This window comes from Sphaeramia orbicularis, chromosome 4 (genome assembly GCF_902148855.1).
Source record: "Sphaeramia orbicularis chromosome 4, fSphaOr1.1, whole genome shotgun sequence".
NCBI classification, from domain to species: Eukaryota; Metazoa; Chordata; class Actinopteri; order Kurtiformes; family Apogonidae; genus Sphaeramia; species Sphaeramia orbicularis.
The window spans coordinates 46,396,210-46,414,788 of record NC_043960.1 but is presented as its reverse complement, the minus strand read 5'-3'; the positions used below and the strand labels follow the sequence as shown (position 1 = coordinate 46,414,788).

Sequence of the window (18,579 nt, the reverse complement as noted above, 5' to 3'; positions counted from 1 at the left end):
TTCCCACACGTAATCTTTGGTATAATATTTGAGCAAATGCAATTTCAAAATGTTTCCACTGCTAAGGTGATTATGCAGTGTAGCTATAGTCTACCTCCCCAATTGGAAATAAAAACCAGAGCAGTGATATTTAAAAATGGACTGTCAATTGTATTTCATTGTGGACAGTATGAATACAATATATTTCATCTTTTGTCAGGTCAACTTCATTTCATTTGTAGATATATCACCGACTGCTTATGAACCAGACGGTTTGCTGATGAGTGATTATTACATGTTTTAGCATCAGCTGGTTTCTCCACTTCCCCTTTAAGAAATGCGCAGTAAATCTTGTCCCATTTTTTCCAGCAGCAGATATTAAACTGTTAACATGTTCTTTTGTCGGAAGCTCCAGGGGTAAGTCTGGGTTCAGCTTGGTCTCAAAGTTGACAAAATTTATTCAGACCACAAATAAGATGGATACTCAGCGCTGAGGAGTCAAAGAACAATGAGCCCTGATGAGTTGTACATTTATTTCCCTATGGGTGGGCCCACCCGTACAAATCGGTTGGTTTTTAACTTAGTGTTATCTAACTAGATCAAGCAGAGGTGGGGCCTCAACTCTAAGTAAACTTATGCCAACAATAAGTTTACTTCCTCTCACCTATGTTTGACAATACTATGTGTGTGAATGTGTGTGTGTGTTTAGACGTGTATCTAAAGGAAGAACAGAAGATAATTAACTCCTATGCATACAGATCTTTCCAATCTTAATATGCTTAACATACTGACCAATACTGACCATATATGGTTAGCCTCATAGCATAATGGCCATATAAGTCATATTTTTGACCAGATTGTGATATCTGTATAACTTTACTCTCTGAACACTGCTGCTTCATTTTGCATCATTGGCTATGACCTGAAAAAAACATGACTTAGACAATTATACTATGATGCTAAAAATATGTTCTGAACATTCTCACAAGATCTACAGATGCAAATCATGAAGGAGAAAGTGAGCAGGAACATGATAATCATGATAAAAATTGTTAAATGTGGTAGTGGAGTATTATTATTTAGATTTTATAAATTTGCTCTCATTTGTTCACATGGCATCCTAAACCCCCAACCCACAGCCAGTACCATCCCACTACCACCACAGACAAAACCCAACTGTGTCATAAACACTGACATCATTTGCTGCTGTTTTCTTTCAGGTATTTCAGATACACATAACGACAAAACCACATACAACCAAACACAGAATCTGTTTCGGTCTTGCTCTTGCTCTTGCTTTGCCCTCCCTGGTATCAATCACACACAGATAATGGAGTTTCTTACTGTAACTTAGTGCTCGTCATCATTTCCATACATGATGGGGAGAGTAAAATAAGTGGTTCCGCTGTGCAGTTTCAGGCAGCAGCTCTCTATGGCTGAACTCTCAGTTGTCAAACGCTGTCCTGAACATCTTCCTGTGTAAACCTGATTTTACTCTGGCAAAAGTTGCGTAAATCCCATTACTACTGCTGCTGACTGGAGCAGCTTTCCCCTTGCAATACTTTCATTACCTCTGACATGTGGAGACATAAGCCATCAAATAAGGTTAAAGTCAGGCAAATGTGGTGGATATGCAGTCATATCCTTGAGCAACAGCATGGAAATCCTGCTGAAGTCTAACGGTGGGAGAATGGGATTGGGAGCAGCTGGCTTTCCCCGTGTCTCACTTTTTTTTTCCTTCTTCTTTTCACACATCTTCCTCTTTGGCATCCTTGCTCAGCTCCTCTGTCTTCCTCTTCCTCTCGTTGCCTGGATCTTTTTTTTTTTTTTTTTGCTACTGCTTTTCTTCTTCCTTCCTGCTTTCTGCCTCACTAAACCTTTCTCCCTCTTCCAGATTCTGCCTCTTTTCTCCCCTCCCTCTTCTCTTCTCCCTCATTTTCTCTCCTTGTCAGCCAAGTCCAGATGTCTAATCCATCAACACCTCCTCAAGCTGGAAGCGGTATTGTGTATAAGTGTGGTGTGGTGCACATGTGAAAACCCAAGAGTGTGTGTGAGAGAGCAGGCAAGTTAGAAAACTGTAAGTGTGAAGATTAAAGCGTTCACAAGCACACGCTGTATAAATGTATCTCAGATGATGTGCATGCATGTCACTGTGAGTTCCTCTCACCTTTTCCATGCTGCTTCCCCTCACACCTCAGTAGGAAAACAGCATCACAGCCAGTGCTGATAAAATCTGAGGTGTCATGGTGGAGGGAAACCACAGAGACACTACAGAGACATGTAGCCTGAGAGCATGTGAATGTCTAGGCCAAGTGGGAGAGAGCAGGGAAGGGTGTGACATAAAAGAGCGACAAACTTAATTTTAGAATTACCGCGCTGCCTTTTAATTTACCTTGTTACCTTTAGGGTGTTTCAGTCTGTTTGCGGGGAGAGAAGGCATGGAAAGAGGGTTGTGGGAGGGAGGAAATGAGGTGTGAAAGAGCGATAGCAGCAGACAGAAGCAGGACGGTCGTCTGTCGTTATGAGGACCCCCTTTATCTCAGGAACATCCTCTGGGTTATGAGAGGGTGAGAGCAGAAATCTGTGAACTTCCACTGCTGCACTCAATAAAGATCTATTCATCTCACACTAGACATAAATGGCCTTTAACTTTTGCGTGTCGACAGTATAATTTACTCCCTGTGAGTAAATTGTACTGTAAAAAATACTGTATATATGAAACCAAACACTTTGAACACTGTGGAATCATCTGTACACCCTCTGATAAGTATATTGTGATATAAGGTTATGTTATATCTAGGGCTGTCAAAATTAATGCATTAACATTGATTAATCTATCATCATGATTAATCTGATAAAAAAAATTTAACGCAGTTAACCCATCTGGAGAGCAGAATGACTTTGAACGTCACTGGCAAAGCATTTCGAGCAGTTTGTCCAAGTAGAGTTACTGTCGCGCATGTGCAAATGGGCAGTTGATCCGGTAGTGACAGGCAGCAGAACCAACTCATAAAGAGACTAAACAGCATGTTGGCCCTCTGGATGGAAATATGAGGACAAAAAAAGCAAGACGGAACAGTTGTTTCAAGTTGGTTTGCTGAAACTATTGACGGTGATTAATAAACATGTTAAGTGCATATACAGGGTGTCCCAAAAAAATGTATACACCCTTTAAATAATTGTAAGGTAGGTGTTTATTAAAATTCATTCAATTTTCAAAATGTTACAGAATTTACAAACATCATTTTATTGTTTTGTCACCACCTGTTCTCAAACTGACGTCCATTCTACTCCAGACACTGCTGACAACGCGAAGCATTGGAATCACACACATCATGAAACAATTCCCTTGGTATTTGTGTGCATTTACGTTCAATGGCTGCTCTCAATTCAGCGACTGTAGCAGGTCTCATAGCGTAGAATTTGTCTTTTAGGTATCCCCATAAAAACAAGTCTAGTGGTGTGAGGTCTGGTGAGCTTGCCATACAGGTGGATTGAACGGAGGGGTTTCATTGAATACCCTCCACGTTCACCAGACCTCACACCACTAGACTTTTTTTTATGGGGATACCTAAAAGACAAAGTCTACACTATGAGACCTGCAACAGTCGCTGAACTGAGAGCAGCCATTGAACATGAATGCATGCAAATACCAAGGGAATTGTTTCATGATGTGTGCGATTCCATTGCTTGGTGTTGTCAGCAGTGTTTGGACCAGAACGAACGTCAGTTTGAGAACAGGCGGTGACAAAACAATAAAATGATGTTTGTAAATTCTATTACATATTGAAAATCAAATGAATTTTCATAAACACCTACTTTACAATTATTTAAAGTGTGTTTACATTTTTTTTGGACACCCTGTATATTCCCTTCTTTCTTGAGTCTTTTTGCTCCTGCAAAATGAAATGCGATTAATATAGATTAAAAATAAATGATATTTCATCTAGATTAATCAAAATTAATCCATAGCAACTCTGTGATTAATCTGAGTAAAAATTTTTAGCGTTTGACAGCACTAGTTGTATCACCTTTTCCTTAAAGTTACTTCACTTAAATTGTGTCTTTGGGCTTAATTTGGTTCCATTGTCAAAACACATAATGTTTCTGTGTTTTGGTGTTTTATTTAATTTTACTCCTACATATTTGGATGTTTTTAGATGTCTAGAAGTGTCATAATGAATCATTTAAAACCACAAATAACCACCTAGTTTCCTCTTTAATTTTCATTTCAGAACACAAATCAGTCTTTAAAATTAGATGAAATAATGACTTGCACCAACAATATAAGCTGACTTTGAACGTCACTGGCAAAGCATTTTGAGCAGTTTGTCCAAGTAGAGTTACTGTCGCGCATGTGCAAATGGGCAGTTGATCCAGTAGTGACAGGCAGCAGAACCAATCCATAAAGAGACTAAACAGCATGTTGGCCCTCTGGATGGAAATATGAGGACAAAAAAAGCAAGACGGAACAGTTGTTTCAAGTTGGTTTGCTGAAACTATTGACGGTGATTAATAAACATGTTAAGTGCATATACAGGGTGTCCCAAAAAAATGTATACACCCTTTAAATAATTGTAAGGTAAGTGTTTATTAAAATTCATTAATTTTCAAAATGTTACAGAATTTACAAACATCATTTTATTGTTTTGTCACCGCCTGTTCTCAAACTGACGTCCATTCTACTCCAGACCCATATCTCACTCTGTAAGTATTGTATATGTCATTATTATGTGTTTAATCAGTATTTTACAGCCTCAACATGATACTGTATTTCCATGCCTCTATATTTTTAAAAGGCACATTGAGTTGTGATAAATATTTAAATCAGATTTTTTTAAGATACAGATGATAAATGACTGGGTAAGAAGTGGAGAGAAGATTTAAGAGGTGTCCTCTAACAGTCATACCTCCACCAAGGTCCCACAGTCATAATGACAGAAAAAGGAAAAAACAAAAAGAGCTGGATCTGCTCTGGAGTTTCATGAACATCAGTGCATTAGCTTTTGTCTAATCCTGCTGAAAGCCAGGCTATGAGACTAATGAACGGCAATGACAACATAACCTCTTTGGCAGAGGGAATAAAGAAAAGCATAAATTAGCTTGTTTTTTTTTTTTTTTAAAAAGGGTAGGCTATATGATACTTTTATATTTGAATGAATGAGGAGCAGTGCCATGTGCCAATGTGTACGTACAAACAAACAGTCTCTGTTTAACAAACAGTTTGAGTTTAATTCAGTGAGATCCCTGCTCTGGGTTCCAAAGACTGAATCATGCAGTTATAGATAGAAAACACACACAAATACCAACACCGACCCACTCAGCGTTAACACATCGGACCCCCACCTCACACACTGACTACTGGAACACGCGCTGAAAACACATCCCACATCACACCCATCGCACCCAAATCACAGGTCTGTTTCTGAAACAGTCAGACTACAGATGGGACTGAGGGCTGATCCCAGACCAGCACTGACAGCCTGGTGTCTACAGACCAGAGTGATAGTCTCCGAGGGATTCCCCTTTCACAGTTACAGGCTAATCCCATCCTATTAGATTAGATTAGATGAGATTAAATCAAATGACAGCTGTGAGAATCCAGGGATTACCACGACGCCGCAGATTTCTGCCCCTCTTAAAAGCACCGTTTTATCAGAGTGAGCACATAGATGGAAGGGAGAGGGAAGGATACACTGATGTAAAATATCTGCAAAAAACAACTGCCTGGAGGCTTCAATTTTACGTCTCCTGCACGTGTTTTGACAAAGGACATCCTGGCATCAGTAGGGTTTATCTGGTTCCTCTGTGACAACCATCACCGAGCTTGAGCATTATGAATAACAGAGTCAAGCATTTAAATGCAATAACAGAGTCCTCAATTACTGTGGAAAACACACCATAATGGACGCGTTTCTTCCCTTTCACTCACAGATATCTATACAATTTCACCTTTACATTGTGACATTTAGAAAGCAATTAGCATATCAGCTATAGTCCCAACCTTTTTAATGTGTCTTCTTTGATTTCAATGGTCTTTTTATTTCTGAGGCTCATGTATGTTAATCCCATCTCTCCCTGGAGCTCATTTACCAACACCATCTTTGATTAAAAGGCTCAGTGTAAGAAAAAAGTACAGTTTTTTATGGTTTGGTACTTTATTTAATCACAGCAAGTGTAACTTCTTCTCTGCAGAACTGCTTTTTCAGCCTTTTAACTGTTTGTAGAAGGATGTGTTTGACCAAAGACGGTGTTGTGTTGTTCTGTGTTGTGTCGTGTTGTTCTGTGTCATGTCATGTTACCTTGATCGTTTTGGTTTGAAGTCTGAGTCCATTTAACGTGTTGATGGCTTTCTCTGCATCCTTTGGATCAATGTAGTTGACAAACCCATAGCCAAGACTCTGTCCTGAAATGTCAGAAAGAGAGAGAAACTTTTAGAACATGATTTGTTTTATTCACTTAAGTCAAGAAGAACAAATAGAACAAGAATATGGTTTTATTCATGTCATTTCATGTTCCCTCCATCCGTTACATTTGTTAAATGTAAGTGACAGGACCTTAGGACACCTTTTGGACGCCTTTCTGATCTAAAGTGCAACAGTAACATCTGTAACTGACAGCCTCAGTGTGATATTAAGTAAGATACATATGGTGTTTTCGTCAGACCGTGGTTTGTTCTTAGTGATTTTAAAACATGGTTGATGCTTTGAGCTTAAAGTTCACCCAAAGTTGCAGAAGGTCTGAGATCTTGTGTGTGTGTGTGTGTGTGTGTGTGTGTGTGTGTGTGTGTGTATACATACATATATGTTCGTGTGTGTGATCTGACACCAATATTTAGTCTTGAGGTTCAAGTTAAATTAAATGGGTTACATTTAGGGGTGTGTATTGGCAAGAATCTGGCGATACGATACAAATCACAATACTAGGATCACAATACGATATATCACAATATAACATGATACTGTTAAAAAGGCAATTTTTTTGTTTGTTTGTTGGATCTAATGCTATATCACAAAATTTTTCTAATTCTCCTAGTTTCCAAAGGAGCTAACATCTGCCTCTCAGACAGTAAAAAATGCTTTTAGGATGCTTCAAATAACCATTATTTAATAAAACAGTCTTAAATAATAATAAATAAGATATAAACAATAAAGAAAACCAAAAAACAAAAATGAACCTCTGCCATAGCTGCATTTGAATAAATACCTAAAAATATTGATACAGTACTTTTTAATATCAATACAGTTTTGTGAAATGAAATACCGCAATATATCGCAGAAACAATATTTTCTAAGACCCTTAGTTACATTATGGAAATAGAATACAAATGATTGTTATACTTGCTGGTTTGTCAGTGTGGAGTAACACTAAAAATCTTTTACCAAATAGTAAAACAATTAAACAGCCTCTGGTTTGATTTGGCTTGATCTTAAATTAGAACTGATTAATAATAAATTAGACTATTAGTCAACTTCAAGTTGGCGTAATATTAACCTAAGTCTTCTTTGGTTTCACATTTGATATTTTCACATGAATTCAGTCTCACTTTTGGTTATCTACATTTTAACAAACCTTATTTATACTTTTAAAGTAAGATGTAAGTTTTACAAATTAAAAGAATTCCACTTGCTCAGTTTACCAAATCCAAGCCAAGTACAAGTACAAACATTCGATTACTTACCGATAATATTACCATTACAGTTCTTAGTTACTTTTGAAAATGTGCTCTATTGTCATTGTCATGAGTCTGACTGTAACAAAGTGCTGCTACTGACATTTAATATGTTGGAATGAGCGTTTCTCAGTCGATCCCCCAGAGGACGCCACTCTTAATTAAACATATATGCCAAATACCACAAAGAAGAATAAAGTTTTTTGAGAAGAAGAAGAAAGTCTGTCATAAAAAACATGGCAACGCCAGAGGAGGTATTACTGTGGATACTAACATTGATATTGAGGAGGGCAGTTGTCCTAAATATGTCAATAGTTTTTCACTAACTCATAAAGTCGCTCATTGAAAAGATCTGTTACCTCCACAGTTCTCGGTGGTGCTGCTTCTCCGTCTGGGTACGCACAGAGCCTTATAAGACAATATGATGATCTTTATATGCCTCTGGGTAAACATTCACAGGCTCACAGAATTATGTACGGAATGTACACAGAGGACAAACAGAACGCTCCATCCATATCCGTCTGTCTTTAACGTAACTTGCAGTCACCATTACTTTTGTCACTTTCATTTATTTTGAAAAATCTCCACACTGCTGACATTACCTCTCCCCCGGGTACCTGCTGCACTATGAGGTGCTGTCAAGTGGTATCAGTGTGTTTGTATTGGAGTACTTTTACCAGTACAAGTATTAGTACACACGCTCAGTATCAGACCGATACCCAATACTGGTATCGGTGCATCCCTATCTTTAACTCGTACTATCAGTAAAGTCTACCACATTTTGTAAACTCTTCTACCTCTTTTCAAAGCAGATAGATTTAAATTTAATCAAATAACAGTTAACAAATCAACACATATTTGCCTGTATTTCACTGAAAATAATGTGCAAAGGAAAACTTCTACCCTTGTACTTCTTATTGTCAGGACCTTGTTATATTTGTGATCTTGGATCCTTGGGGAATTTATTTTACTGATACGCTTAAGTTTCTCATGATATAAACATCATTGATTAAATGCCTAAAGGTGTATTCACACCTACTTCATTTGGTCCATTTAAAATGGACCAGAGTTCATTTCCCTGGAAAATCCAGACTTTTTTTAGGTGTGAATACAAAGATGCAAACTCTCGAATCAAACAACCACACCGAGACCACCTCTTCTAGGTGGACCTTGTTTGGTCCACTTCCAAACTGGGCTGGTTCACTTCTGGTGTGAATATAACCGGCCTTGAGCCGAAACAAACCAAGGAACCATGCACCTTTTTTGCTTGACGAGCCATCATAGCCGCTGGAAGTAGCTGAGCCGTATGGGTAGTCAGAACTAATAGCAACAGCCATGAGCCATGGACAGACGTGGAGCAATGAGGAGACTGAATGCCTCATTGACATTTGGTCAGATGCACGTATTACCACAATGGCTCCAAATGAGCTGTTCTTGACAGTTAACATTATTTTTGTAAATTTGTGACTGTAAACATAGATTACATATTCCAAATCAAATAAGCGGACCAAAGGACTTTCCAGGTGTGAATACACCCTAAAATACAAACATGGATGTCATGAACTCAAAATGCCTCTGAATTAAGAAAATGAAAATTAAGGCAGTGCCAGAAAAAAATCTAGTACAAGTAGAGTACACACAAGAGTACAAACAACATATTTGCAGCTGTGTGAAACTGGAGAAAAATGCCACCCCCATTTCCCTCGAAGCTGCGAGTGTCTTCAATGCAGACTCCCTTTGAGTCTGAGGCCTAACATCTCCTAGTGTTTCCCCGACAGATCAAGCCTTTCAACAGGCGCAGGACTTTGAGCAGATGCCTCCAGCCATCAGGGCCTTCAGTTGGATACTGTTCAACAAACACAGCCCCAATCCACAAATGCCACACAAACACAAAGACGTCCAGTCAGTTTAACAGGAGCGCATCCACATATTCACACTAATAGAAACAGACAGCGGTTAGTCAGAGACAAAATGAATCACAAAATATGGAGCATGGCTCTTTCACAAAATAAATACATTTGGGCTATGGATATCACAGCACAGAACGGCGCAGAACGGCTCAGCAGCGAGCAGTGAAGGGCCAGGAGGGAGTTGTAGTCCTAACATCAAACAGCTGATGGTTTTTCTCTTCTTCTCTCCTCTCCTCCCTCTTCTCCTCTGGATTAACTGTGGATTATCAGACGCTCTCCATTGTTAATTAAAAACCTGCCATCCTGGAGAGACTACTGCTATTTATAACTAACCCCCTCCTCCTCCTCCTCCTCCTCCTCTTCCTCTCTGACTCTCAGCTGACATCAGGTGTTAAGTTTGGGCAGTTTAAATATAACTCAAACTCATTTTTGTGGTACTTCTCTATTTCATGGTGTACAAAGGAGGGAAGCCACAAGTAGATAAGAAAGAGATTAAATATGGCAGTATGAAAGTGACTCCATCCATCATCTACCAGTAATTCCGACATGAAAAACAGCTTGGATGGTTCCTATAAACTTTTTTTGAATAAAATGCCATAAACAGACCTCATGGAGGAAATCCAGTTGAGCTGTTAATTCTCACATGGTGAGTAATTTGACTTATTTAATTCTGACAAAAATAGAGAAGAAAGTCAATACGTGTCTCAGAGTAAGAATTCTATGTCATCTGCATTTAACAAACAAGACCATAATATCCATGCCTGTGCTTCCTGGATTTAGTTGGTTTATTAGCTTCATATCTTAGATAATGGAAGAGTCATTCCTTACCAACCTACCCAGGATTTTGAACTTTTCACAGTTCATTTCATGGATTTTTTGGAAACAAATCCAGTGGACTCTTACATCAGATTCTTCCATCATTTGCCACACATATTCATTTAAGCAGATATTTTTAAAATTAAATGAATGCATATAAATAAAGTGGTACATAAATGAGAAATCTTTAACTTTCCAAAGCTCTTAATTCCACTAGCTTTAACTTTCTTGCAGGCCCATTCCACGAGGAATTACATATTTACATTGAAAAATGCTGTAAACGGTCCAAATCTCTATCTGTAACTGTTTAATTATTATCTATATATTTTCCAGCGACAGTTAAAATTCCAGATGGGTGTAACAGCTGAACACTGGCTGCTGGTAATGTTCTACTCTGGTGTTCACCATCATCTCTCCCACCCTCGCCTCCCACTCGACCATCACCTCCCTCACCTCTCTCCCTCATCTTCAACAAGAAATGTGAGGTTCGACAAGCGCTGCTACCAGGAGGTCGGCTGAAAATGAAGTGTTCTGGCGAAGAGCACTCATGCAGGACTGCTGAGATTGGCCGGCTGGTGCTTAATGGTACGGAGACACTAGAGCTCATAGAAGAGTCCAGGAGCCAATCGGGGCCAAACTGGCAGACGTGTACTGTAGAACAGGGAGAGTCTGATGTGTAGGCTGACTATGTATATACAGTATATATCTGTGTGTGTCTGTGTGGGTGCATAAACATTTGTGCAGTAGTGTGGGCATGCAAATATGAGTCAGCAGTGGATCTTATTCTTACAACAATATTAAATTCTATTTCCATGTACCTACTTTGACTATTTCTATATGTAAATGGTGTGTTTATATGAGTGTGTGCATGGTCATTCCATGAACCTGTGACCTTCAGTCCCCTTGGAGGCTTTAATGGTTCATAGCTTGATGCTTTTTATCATTCTTGTAACTGTTATTCACTTCTTCTCTACTGTGTAGCCTGTTTCTATCAAATGTTTGTGTTTTTCTATATATTTCTTGGGCTTGGGTCTCTCTTGTGAAAGAGATTCTTACAAAAAGTGATGAAATCGCTGTTCCAAAATATTCAGGATTTGTTCTTATTCTCAAAAAAACTGAACACCAAATAACATGTTTACATTGGTAATGAAAATGACAATGAATATTCTACTAATAAACCTATACACAAACCTTTACATCCCGCTGTGCAAACTCGATTTATAATGTGTTTTCCCTTTAAATACCTTCTTGGAATGGTCAGCTTTTCAACTTCTGGTCAAACCAAAGAGCATGGTGCTTCTTCTCCTGGCCGTCTTTTTTCAGACAGGATCTTTGTCTCTACTTCAACTGACTGTGATTTGCTACATGGGTAAAACCCATAAATACACATGTCCACATGTCTTATTGCTCTGTTTAGAAAAAGGCCTAATTCAGAATATCCAAATGAAATATACTGTTTGCATGGCACTTGTCATGACTATAGTTATATGTGGAGTAGCAGTGGAATATTAGTGTGCATGTAAATGTACTTGTTGAGATTTGAGTGCATGTAGAAATAATGCAGTGATAATATGACTTGAATAAATACATGACTTTGCGTCTGATGGCTAATTGGAGCCTTATATGATTGGACAAACCAGTGCATAGCCCGTGTATCCAGGGCTTCATCTGATTTGTCTTTATGGGAATACAAATAAATTATATTTATCTGATTCTGGCAGTGTTTATGTTTTATTTATCATGCATGTGAATATTGACATGATGATGAAAATCCAGTGGTGGTCAGCTTTAGTTTCTGATGCTGCATCATATGGAGTTGGTGTTGTCATTTTTGCTGCCCCCTCCCTCATCTTCTCTCTCTTTTTGGCAGGTCTGAGTGCTTCTAGAGTTGGAAGAAAAAAGGTGGGAGGGAGGCATCAGTCCCCAGGTGAGAGGGAGATGAGGGGAGACAGAGGGAGACATCTGCCTGCAGCATCAGGGAAGCTCTGGGGGGAGGGTTTCCACCCACCACTTCCAACCTGCTATGGAGCTGCTAACAGCAGGGAGTCACCAGGAACTTGTCTGACGGCCTGAAATCTGCACAGTACGGGTGGCAAACGCAACGCCGACGCATCACCCTGCCAGATGCACACACATGTGGCGCACACACACAAATGCAAGTAAACATGTAATAACTCAATCACAGTGGCACACACAAACAAACAGAAGCAGTAAAGTACCGTATGTGCTCCCAGCGGGACACGAAGGAGAGAGGCTGCCAGCTAACCAGCCAATGTGCCACTGTGTGGTAGGATGGAGTATTATTTAGGGCAGAGTTAAGGGAATATCAGCCCTGAAAAGACTCCAAGTCTTAACATTACTGTAAATGCACACTTAAAGTTATTTCATACCAAGCCCAGATTTTAAAATATGCTGAAAAAAAGGGCAGGGAAAGAAAACAGAATGTTGGATTTCTGCTGATTTTCACAGAAATCTACATTTGAGCAGTGAAATCAGCTGATGTTTCAGTTGTTTTTCTGTTATTTACTATATAGCATTGCTTTAACTGCAGTGGATCCACCATCTACAAGACAGATATAACGACTCTGCAAACTATTACGCACACCTTTGAGCTCAAGTCATGTATCTATGAAACATTATCTGAGCACAGCTAAGATTACAATATTTACCAAAAGGCACTTTAAACAAACCTCAATTTGTAATCCATATGTGTTTCCTAGATTGACTCAGTCGAAAATTCACCCACAGTAAATGAACATTCATCCAAACAGATGAAGCCCCAGCTCCCTGTCCACCACCCTCAGATTAAATGTTGTCAGTTTGGTGGGGACTGTGAGGTTAGCTAGTGTAGTGGATGAAGAAGAAGAGTGAAGAAAATGTGGTCGACAACGAGCCCATCATGAAAAATCAAAGCACTTCTGCTCTTTGGAATGGGCTCTATGCACAGCCCCACTACTTCCTGAACTTAAGGCAGCTCCTTTATTTCCTGTCTTTCATTATGGGACACACTGATTAATCCAGATGTTCCTGACCACAGTAGTAACAACAAGAAGTAGCAGGCACACCTGGATTAATCAGTGTGTCCAATAATGAATGACAGGAAATAAAGGAGCTGCCTTAAGTTCAGGAAGTAGTGGGGGTGTGCATAGAGCCCATTATTTTTGGATTGAGGAGACACTCGAAGGGGAAGCAAAGGGTATTGTTTTTGATTCGGTTTGTTTGTTTCTTTGTTAATACTTTAGCAGCAAAACTATTGGTTGAATTTATACCAAATTGGGTTTATAGATTGCCAGTGACCCAGAATAGATGTGATTACCTTTAGGGAAAAGTAGGTCAAAGTTAAAATTTTTAATGAATTTTTTAAATCTTTTATTTCCTATTTACTTATAATGGTCAAAATTTGTCTATGCCGTCTATGTCTATCCTGACATCAGCTGGATCGACGCCAAAATAAGCTACAAAATGTTGGGGTCCTGTTTGTTGTGCCTGGCACCATTTGTTGATATTAAAATGAAGTACAATTTACATGAACGACCATGGAAATATGTGGGATTTTGTATATTCTACAATTATGTCTTAAGCTTTATTTATCATAAATTAAAGTTACTCATCATTATAAGAATGCCTAATTTTAAAAAATGGGTTGCCTAAGAAAATTCTAAACCATTTTGAGTAAGATGGTAAATTGTAATTACAGAAAAATAAGTTGAGAAAGTTCAGCATCTGAGGCATTCTAGAGAAGCTATTAAAATGCTTGATAAATAGCCTCTAATGGGGTTTTAGCTAACAGAAAGTCAGCCTTGTGCTGATCAATTAGCTTAATGGATACATTAACTTATATATTTTAATTGTCAATTAAAACCAAGAACCTAAATGATGCATTGCTCTTCATAATGGCCTTTTAATGAGGTTAGATACGTTGCCTTTGATTCGTCAGCTGCTTATAGTGCCAGTCGTGTTCATTCCACAGCAGTTTGAAGAGAAATGAGAAAAATACTCAAGAAAATGCCCCGGAGCAATGAAAGCGAACTTAATGGCAGGGGTCTTGTAATAAAGAATGTCCCCAAGTGGGATTTATGAGCTCACATATGAATGTGCAAGCATTCATGTCAAAAGCTCCATTTACTGTACAGAGTTTGGTCGTTTGGCATCTGACTGTCTATCCCATAGTCACACACATGGGGGTAGGGGATGGGGGGTGGAGGGAGTTTTTTTTTTTTTAAGGTAAAATCACTGCTGTTTCTAGTGAGCAGCTGTTTGGTGTTGGTCCGGTGTTACAACTAATCCATTGTTTGTTTCCTGAGGAGCAGCAGGTTGTCCAGTGTGTGAGAGTCTCCTGTCTGCTGCTTTCTGGGGTTTCACCCTTTACCCACAAATGTCTGTGGATGCATCAGAATATTCACACAACACTGCAACCGTGCAGTACAAATAGGAACAAGAAAAGCACTTGGAGAGCACAGACCTCTGCCAAGATGGATCTGCCCCCCGCTCCACGATCACCACCAAAATTTAATCATTCCTTCCTTGTGCCAGTATCAACATTTCCTGAAAATCCATCCATAACTTTTTGAGTTATCTTGCTAACAAACACACAAACACACACGCACACAAAGCAAAGTGATCACAATACCTCCTGGCAGAGGTAACAAACAAAAGCAAAATATATGTATGGTTGGCTTCCTTGAATTTATAGACAAATATTCAAGTGAACCGTTCTCATGAGTAACTGTGTAAGACGCAAAGTGAAGTATACGATAATATGCTGTGAGATACTGAGAGGAGCCAATGGTTGTATACTGCCTGTCATTATGTTGTGTTTTTTTGTTGAATTATGAGACAAAGAGACCTGTGCTGCAAACATGAAAGCATCTTCATCTCCTGCTATCATCAGGCAAGGCTCACACAGTGAAATATAGACTCTTTGATCTGGAGTGGTGGCTGAAACACATGGTTCCAGGAAAGGTTTAATTTGACTATATACCACCTACTGCTACTGTCTATTGTTTCAAATACAAACCTATTCTATTTGTTCAGCTATTAATAAAAACAATGAATATGAGCTTGTGACCCTATACTCTAAAAACAGATATTATGTTATGTTGGTACTTGGCTAAACATTCTTAAAGTCTGCTGGCCAACAAATGGAGGAAGTGTTCATTTTGATTGTATTACTCATATTTAGTCAGTAAAAATGTTTTAGTTACAGATGACTAAAGGTTTTGATGACTAAAGCTCTTCTCACATGGGACTAATACAAACATCATATGTCTATGGGATAAACAAAGGCTATGTTTTACATGAAGGTATGTACTCTATCCCTTGGATGGAATGTCAAAGGTCGCTATTACCAAGTTCTACAAATATCCCTTACTGTTGTGAAAGTAAAGTCATTAATTTGAACAATCTGTTTCCTCTTTTTGTGAATGAGCCTTTGCTGCATTGCCACGAGTCTCCTGAATTTGCACCCTGTTGAGCTGCATTATATAATAAATTCCCATTATGTAATAAAAGTTCAAAATGTAATAAGAATGTCACGTCATCTTGTAATAAAGCTGCATTATGTAATAAACTGACGCATTTTGTAATAAACTACCTCAATGCATTATGTAGTAAATTTTTTCACATTATGTAGTAAGTTATTACAATTTGAGAAATTTATTACAAAATGCACTTGACACATTTTTATTTAAAAAAACGTAATAACATGGTTCATTATGTAATAACAATCCAAATTAATATAATTTCAGAGCAATTTAGAAGAAATTAGTCACAGGAGCTACAGGTAATGTAATCAGAACTTTAACCACACAATTTAAAGATTAATTTAGCACATTACATTTTCCTGAAAATAAAAATGTGTCAAGTGCATTTTGTAATAAATTTCTCAAATTGTAATAACCTACTACATAATGCGAAAAAATTTACTACATAATGCATTGAGGTAGTTTATTACAAAATGCGTCAGTTTATTACATAATGTGGCTTTATTACAAGATGACGTGACATTCTTATTACATTTGAACTTTTATTACATAATGGGAATTTATTACATAATACGGCTCAACACACCCAAAATGGTTTTAAAAGATTCATTTAGAACTGCCAGCACAGAATCCACAATTCTTAACTGCAAAATTAATAGAAAGAACAAATGCATGGATGCATCTAAAAACCTCACAAACCATCCCGAATTGGATAGATGTTCAAGGAGAACTACTAGTACTATTATTATTGCTGGTCTTTGCCAAATTAGGATATGGAACTTGTGTGACAAAGCACCAGAAATACACAACTCATACTAATCATGTTATGTTTCAACATTCAAGCATTACATACAATAATGTTAATTATTTGCAGAAAAACTCGCTGACCTAGACGGAGAGTGTCCTGTCACCATAGTAACTTGTACACATGCCACATTCATCTGTGCATATCCACCATCCTAATGACATCACATAAACCTTTTCCAAATGGTCCCTTCCTTGTATTTTTGCCTCATTTTTATTTTGCATTTTTGATGAAAATATCAAGTGATTTTCATCATAGTCTTTGTCAGCAAAAATGTGTTTTTATTTAGTCAGTGTCTTGTTTCACGAAAAAATGGCCCTGACAGAAACTATGATGAACACTGATATGAAGAGACCTTTAAAGGTTACCTATATAACATTTGTACTTGTATGAAGCTGCTGCGGTAAAATCTGTGGGTTTGGAGTTATGGGAGGACACATGCATCAAAAAGAGTGAAGGGGAGGGTTGAGCAGGGATCATCAGAGCTATGAGTCAGTGACGCTAACACACCTTGAGAGGACTGTTTCTGTCTCCACAGAAACAGGCAAATCTGTTGGTAAGTCTTAAATTTAGTGACATTTTAAGATGAGGAGGAAGGTAGGGAAAAAAAATTCAATTTGTCAGAATAAATGTGACACCGTCCTTGGCTGCGCTTGGTTCCATCCCCTGACGTTTTGCCCCTTGCTGCTGCAGCAGCAACTTGAGGTAGTTCTATTTTTGATGGGCCAACATTTAGAAAGGTGCCCTGTCACCAGCTTCATGTCAAAATTCACTTCACTTACCTTAAGAAGGGTGAACACCAAAAAAATAGGTAACAGTAGTTCAGTGACTTTTCAAAAGATAAACAGCAGAACTAGGACTAAGGTGCTGCAGAATGAGTACAGTCAGTGCATATGATGTGTTATGCACTGAGCCCTTTAAATAAGTAAATTCATAAACAGAGCCACGTCCCCCCCACACATGCTTCTACTGTAGATCCCTCTCCCACTCACTCATTCAACACATCTTTCCCTCCCGTGTTGCCAAGGTAGCAGCCACTGTTGCAGTCAGGAGGCTCCCACTCTCAGTTCCCAAGGCCCTGCTTCCACTAACACACACACAGACACACACTGGCCCACGTAGAGGCTCAGGGACAAACACACATCCACGTAAACCACCCCCTCACGGTGGCTCCCTAGGCCTGGGGGGCAGTGGACTGCAGCCTGCAGTGAGTGGGCTGGTTGGCTGGATGTGGAGCTGAAAAATAGAAGGCAAACTGACAGACAGAAGAGCCCTGGTATAAGTCTTGGATAACCCTGTTACGTCAGGGATGCAGAGTCTACTCTGAACTCCTGTTTGAGTGCACAGAGAGTGACAAGGCCACCAAGGTCTCAGCCCCCCCCGCCCCCCTCCCCATCTCCAGCTCCTTCTACATAGGTACAGTGCAGTGGGAGCAGAGGGTCGGAGGCCGAGCAACCGGCCCTGAGGCTCAGTCAGCCTGTGGACATGTGGCTTCCACAGGGGACGGTCACTGCCTCTGTGGTCCTTTAAAGGACACTGACAGAGGAATGAGATGGACAGAGGCAGGCTGAAGGAAGGGTCAGCACAGGCAAAGCAAGCTCTCACGATGGGCAATTTGGGGGGGTACTAAGAAGAGAAAGAGAGAGAGAGAGAGAGAGAGAGAGAGAGGGAGGACATTTTTGGGACCTGGGACTCTAAAACTTTAATGTGTCTGCCTGCTTGTGTCTGCACTTCGGAGCCTGGCAGCTCTCTTAATACCTGGCTTTGGAGATGTCAAATCCTTTTTTCATCTCTTTCCCTGTCAGCTTTGTTCACGCTATCTTCAGCCTTCAGCCCATTTCAGGTTCAGATAAATGCAGCCAGTGTGTGAGATATAAACACTATGCCTGACCTTCTTCAATTTCAGAAAATAAT

At 39.1% G+C, this 18,579-nt stretch overlaps 1 protein-coding gene across 9 annotated transcripts in view; it reads right to left on the bottom strand.

Moving 5' to 3' along the window:
• elavl4 (ELAV like neuron-specific RNA binding protein 4) overlaps positions 1-18,579 on the bottom strand; it is a 93,229-nt gene that overhangs the window by 26,131 nt on the left and 48,519 nt on the right. For all 9 annotated transcript variants that reach the window (XM_030132464.1, XM_030132466.1, XM_030132465.1 and 6 more), the window contains one exon: positions 6,282-6,385. In XM_030132464.1, the coding sequence (XP_029988324.1) occupies positions 6,282-6,385 (104 nt within the window). The remainder of the gene's footprint in view (positions 1-6,281; positions 6,386-18,579) is intronic.